At 43.6% G+C, this 6,000-nt stretch overlaps 1 protein-coding gene across 9 annotated transcripts in view; it reads right to left on the bottom strand.

Moving 5' to 3' along the window:
- Positions 1-5,761, bottom strand: part of neo1a (neogenin 1a) — a 153,788-nt gene extending 148,027 nt beyond the window's left edge. For 5 of the 9 annotated variants that reach the window (XM_040045547.1, XM_040045546.1, XM_040045545.1 and 2 more), the window contains exon 1: positions 5,077-5,760. In XM_040045547.1, the coding sequence (XP_039901481.1) occupies positions 5,077-5,167 (91 nt within the window). In that variant the 5' untranslated portion in view covers positions 5,168-5,760. Of the gene's footprint in view, positions 1-5,076 lie in introns of all 9 variants that reach the window. The other 4 variants (XM_040045542.1, XM_040045541.1, XM_040045548.1 and 1 more) reach the window with 2 other exon arrangements.
- Positions 5,762-6,000: the final 239 nt, after the last annotated feature.

The following is a 6,000-nucleotide window of genomic DNA, read 5'->3' on the forward strand; positions in this document are numbered from 1 at the left end:
CCCAAAGGTCATTAAGCCGGAGCATCACTCAATCACAGAGGAACGGGGAAGCCTGGAGAGCCTGGCTGCAGCACAGTGAAGTAGAAATTTTGCATTCTGTTCTATTTTTAAAATAGACGTAAAAGGAAGCGTGAAAATGAGTGAGGCAAATATGTTTCCAGGAAGTCTCCAGTAAAGGATATAAATGCTGTTGATGTAATGTCCCTCAGGTTACCAAGTCTCAAAAGAGTCTTCACACAGGGCAGTATGGACAGCTTTATGGTCTCTAGACACTCGTCAGCCTCTTTAAAGTCCAAGCATTTTTTTTCCCCAGCTTTCTTTGTTTTGACATGAAAGGGTGAGCAGACACAAAGACGGCAGACGGTAGTCGAAGTGGAAAGGTGCACCGTCTGACATATTTTTAGGCACAGCAGGAGCACCTCTTGAGCCGAGAAGTTCAGCTCTAAGAAGGGCGCACTTGATGTGAGCGCCTTTCTGTGAACTGACCAATCGTAATACACAATAGACTGGCTTTCAAAGAACTGAGAAACATGATGGTTGAAGACAGCACCAGAGACTTTATAAAGAAAAGGAAAATCTTCATTTTAAGCCCTTTATATATGAAACGACTCTAGAGTACAGTGACAGCATTAACATCATCATTCAACCAGCTTCTATGAACATGGGCCTCTTTAACATTCAAACAGCATGACAAATAAAGTTAACTTGAACGACAGCTGCTATGCCTCATATTGATAGAAAAATTGGCTTTTAATACCTTCAACATTGCTACACATCACTTCCCCCCCAAAATGCTAATGTTTATTTAGAAAGACATTTCTGCACTCCTCAAGGTAAAACCTCATTTTTATCTGCCTACTAAACTCAAAAAACAAGAGACTACATACACTACATGTAACGTAGTATAGAGGAAAACTCAGAACCCTGATACAGGCCACTGAATGTCTAGGAGTAGGAGAAACTAGTGTTTCTCTGCAACACATCAACACAAGCAGCATTTCATCTTAGCAGGGGGGCAGCTACGGCTATATGCTTGCCTATGATCTGCTCGGGGTTTTAGACCATGATGCAAGTTTGGATTCGCTTCGCTCAAAGCAGCTCTGCTTCAGCAACACAGCAACCAGCAAGTCAGTCTAGTCTATGCCCCAAACGGAGACCAACAATGCCAGAGCAACAGCTCTTATGAACAATTAACAAGGAGGGGGAAATTTTCAAATTTAATAGAGTCTTAGTCTGATGGAGAAATCTTTCAAACTCACAACTGACACCGAGTTTTATATGGCAAGAAACTGGATCAAATGTGATAAAGATCTTATTCTACATTCTTCTGATTCTCAATCTTGTAAGTTCGGTCTACGCTGTAGGCAGTGTTTAAATATGAGCAATTTATGAGCTAATTAACAAACTTGGGAACCGTATGTGATGATATAAAAGACAATAACTATTGGTTAGCCACAGAAGGCTTGAGCATGTGTATGCCTGCCCGTGGAACAACTATAGAGTATAGACAGTATAAAAGATTGTCGCAGGTTCGGGACCTGAAAAGTAAAGTATGTATGTTTGACCTGCATTAATTTCGAAGGCCAGCAGGGGGCGACAGCTCGTGTTCGTACAGAAGTTTATTTGGAAAACATCCACTTGCTTTGTGACCTCAGTACACAGGTTCACGAAAAGGGCATCAAGTTTGTCTTGTAAATAACTAAGTAATATTTGTGATTTATAAGGCGTTAGTCAATGAGGGCTCTTTTGTTTCACGAAACACCACATTTTCAACGGAGAAAATCCTGTTATAGATGTGTTATGATGGTACTTCACTAGCTATGGTGACATTACAGTGACTACACCCATCATTTATACGGTTTGCTAGAAACGACGACTACTTTTGTTGGTATTTCAGCTTTTACTGATCTTTGTAGTTTCTCTCTAGAGAGAGAAGTGAGGACTTCTGTAGTAGCCGGGTTGGGTGTTTAAAATTTAGATTGTCCTCTCCAGCTTCAACCCATTCAACCAATCGGCATTTGATTTAAACACACCCATCGCTTATGAGCGGGCACTGTTAGCTCAGAGGGCTGCGTGAAATTCTGCCTCTCTAACCCTTCCAAAACTTTTCACGTAATGCTTCTCTCTGCAAAGGAGCAAAGAAACGCAAACAAATACCAACACTGGATCATAAATCGGCCTCCGGACAGCTGAAAGGGGGTGATTACACTTAGCCCAACCACCTAAAAGAAGCAACAGCAGCTGTTAAGCCATGCATTCAGAGAATATTGATCCACCCATTCACGCTGCCAATTAAATGTGATAAACTGCTGTCGCCGTTCTTAGCAAAAATTATTTCATTAACAGCTTTTTGTTTTATTGCCCCTGCAAACCTTGGACAAAAGGAATAAAAAGGAACAAGGCACAACCTGCCTGTTGTTTTCAACTATGCCATAAGAGCAGCAACAAACTGAGCCCTCACATCAGTGGCAATTGCAGATCAGTAGCATAGCCTAATGGGGTGGTTTCATTAGTGAAGCAGATGAATCAAATACTTGGCCAAATGTGCAATTATCCGTATCTCTGCGGATGGAGGTCATTAGGACTTAGTATGAGCTATTGGAGCCCATAAATAAATGATCAGTAAACAGCACACTCTATGCAGCAGAGACAGCAGATGACTCTGCATCATGGCCCCTCTCAAATCATCACAATAGCATGTGGACATGTGGAAAAGACTCAGTCCATTTTTGAGGTGAAGTTTGTGTAAATGGATAAAAGAGGACATTTTTGCACATTTTGTGAACAGATTAAAGAGCAGACGGAGGGTCATGCTTGAATTATTCTTGAAAATTCATGGATGATGATCCACCTTTAAGCCTTCCTTCTCTCCCCCCCCCCTAAAATGTGATTTAGGACCACCAGGGCGTTCCCAAACAACAAAACAAAGGTGGTAAATTATGTTCTTAGCAGCAGAGTCCAGAAAGAAGAACTTAAACGCGCAAAAGAAAAGAAAGGTTGTTTAGGAGGCTTGAGCAGCGTTGCATGTAAGATGGTATGTGAGGATAAAACCCTGGAGAGAGCAATGCGAGCGCAGAGGGTTGCCAAATGTTTACACATTTCAGCAAGTTATTTGAATTGTCCTGTGGGAGACAATCAGCACTCAGCTCCCTCCCAGCAGGATTACAGAGATAACCCCGACATAAAGAAGAGCCTAAATGGATCTCCTCTAACTGGGACTTGTTTACCAAAAAAATCCCTTAAAACTTCTTGAGACATTTTCAAAGTTCCATCATAAGAGCTTCAGAGGAGAAAGGGCTAACAATAGCAGCAGTTTGTCTGAACCTTTACAGGTTTTTCCAACGTTACACAGCGAGTCCCGAAACCCAACGAGACAGACTCAAAACTTTTTTTTTTTTTTTTGAAGTTAAGACCACAACTCCGCCATCCTTGATAAAGATAAAAGTTGTGGCCACATTCAGGACCTCAAAGAAATGTGTTTTGGATAAACAGATATTTTCGGAGAAGGGGACCCCACAATTAGTAATTTGAAACTCTCCCTGCGTGTGGGTCCCAGTCCAATTCTCTGGAATCAATCAAAGCTCCCAAAGGAACTCCCTGGACCCCTTAATCTCCTGGTTTTATTACTTTCCAGACAGTCGGCCTGTTTCACCCTACCCCCATTTCTCTTTTGTACTGATCTCCAGCAAAGCCAAGGAGGGGCTTTTTTTCCCCTCTCTATCTCCCCTTCCACTACTGCAGAGCTCTTTTCATGCAGGAAAGGGTCTTTCATCAGGCTCCACACGCGAGAGAGCCCAACAGCTAGCAGAGGCCCGTCTCTTCTCTCTTTCTTTGCACATTCATTCTTTTTAAGTGACAAACCACACAGCGTGCTTTCAAAAAAAAAAAGAAAAAAACAAGGTGCACGGACCTTCTGTTTTGACACACAAAAGTAATTTTATTTGCATATCCTGAGAATTAACGGAGAAAATTGGGCCATGTTGCACAAGAGTCAGTTACTGCCACATTTTCTTTTGGTCCAGACCTCATGCTGCTGTGTTTGATAAGGTCTGCCAGCTTAAATGATAAAGATATGACTTTGTCACGATGGGGTATGCGATAAGGGCTGGAGCTGTGCACTCCAATGACTGCTGGAAAAACATTTTTCCTCATGACTCTCCAATTTATCTCAGGCACCGCTGGCTCCAAGTGCCAATAACAGACTCTGTGTGCTGGGTTTTTCTGAACCCCCCACCCCCTTACACACACACACACTCACTCACTCTCATTATCATTATTCTAAGAACAAGAAATCACGCCCAGTATCGGTGAAATTGTGTGTGTGAGACAATACTACTAGTCGAAAGAACATATATTACCGACATGCACACACTGCAGTGCAGTGGCCGCACTTCAAAACAATTAACAGAAGCAAATGAATCGGGTCTGTTTATCCATCAGCAAAACATGTATTGACGCCCAGTAATGAGATGTCTGCTGGACTGATGATGCCAGCTTATTACCTGACAGTGAACACTAATGACCCTTTGCATAGTGTAAGTGTGCGCCCCCCCCCCCCGAAAATTCCATGACCACACACACACACCTTGTCTCACACAGATTGATGGATAGACTCCAACACACCAAGCAGAATCTGTTGCTTGGCCTTTGCAGGTTTATTGCACATAATTCAGAGACACGCTCATGAACACAACTACACCGCATGTCTGGCAATGGCTTGAAAGACAACCGGAGAAACCTATCAGCAGTTCTGCCTCAACAGCCTCCACGCAGACAAAAGGACGGAGTGTGAAAGCGTGTTGCTTTTGCTGCTCGGAAGAGGGGCTGGTCTCGGATTAAACAGTGTGCCTGTAGTGGAAAGTAGCCTACTTTTAAAGTTATCTAAATATGGAAGTGTGTCTGACCCGAACGCCGCAGAATTAGCTACCTAACCCCCTGTCTGATTTCCCCCCTCCCCGAGACATTCCGTGCGTTTTTCCATTCCAACTCCTCTAAGACAACCTAGGCAAGTTCCTCCAACCGAGGCACGAAGAAGCAGACACACAGCACAACTATTAGTGGGTTGCGGGCATTTACCTTTGTCGACATGCTTTGCAGCGGTGGTCTCCGTGTAGAGAAAGGTGAGACAGAGGAGAGAGAGGAGCGACAGAGCTCCCCGCTCGGCCATCACTTTTCACGAATAAATCTTTGCAGGCTTTAAGAACCCCGGAGAAGCTGTTTTTGTTTTTTAAATAAATAAATATATATAAATCCTTAAAATCCCCGTCCACCTCCTGTGAATGCACAAAGAGAAGAAGGAAAAAAAAGTTCAACGTCCTAAAATGTGCAGGAACATCCGGAGCCAGGTAGGCTACTTTTAAAACTGGCCGGATGAAACATGTAGCTGGAAGGAGAGAGCCGCAGGTTACACACTGTTTTCTCAACTTGGTCGAGGCAGAGGTTGGGGAAGGAAAAAAAAACACTGAAATCAATCCATTGCCACGGAGGCGCAGTCTCAGAAAGATTTGCGCACGACCCGGCACAGACGCGTCCACTATACCGCTCCCGACATTTGCCGAGCGCGCAAAAGACTAGAAAGAGCTCAGTTGGAGTAAAAGATAAGATCCAAGCCGAAGGAGAAATCTCTGCCGCGGCCAGCTCACTGATCGCGGACGGGACGTAAGAGGAGCAGCGTGTTGTAGGGCTGGATCTCCACGGGCTCCCCGGAAAACAGGGCGTGGAGTCTCACAGAGGTTTGGATCATGGGCCGCTTCTTTGCGCTCAGGCGAAAGCTAAAATATGGAGTGGGAGTGCAAAGCAGCGACAGCACCTCATTTCCGCTAGTGGTGTGCCATACCAAGTAAACACAGCGCCAGTATTGACCCTTACTGATACTTTTAATCTATAAAGTTAGAAGGAGAGCAGTGTGCCATGATTTATGACACAAATCATCATCGATTTGCAAATATAATTAATGCTGAACACATTTTAAATACCATTAAATCACTGTGTTTTTACTTT

This window comes from Simochromis diagramma, unplaced genomic scaffold, assembly GCF_900408965.1.
Source record: "Simochromis diagramma unplaced genomic scaffold, fSimDia1.1 OVJJ01000079.1, whole genome shotgun sequence".
NCBI lineage: Eukaryota > Metazoa > Chordata > Actinopteri > Cichliformes > Cichlidae > Simochromis > Simochromis diagramma.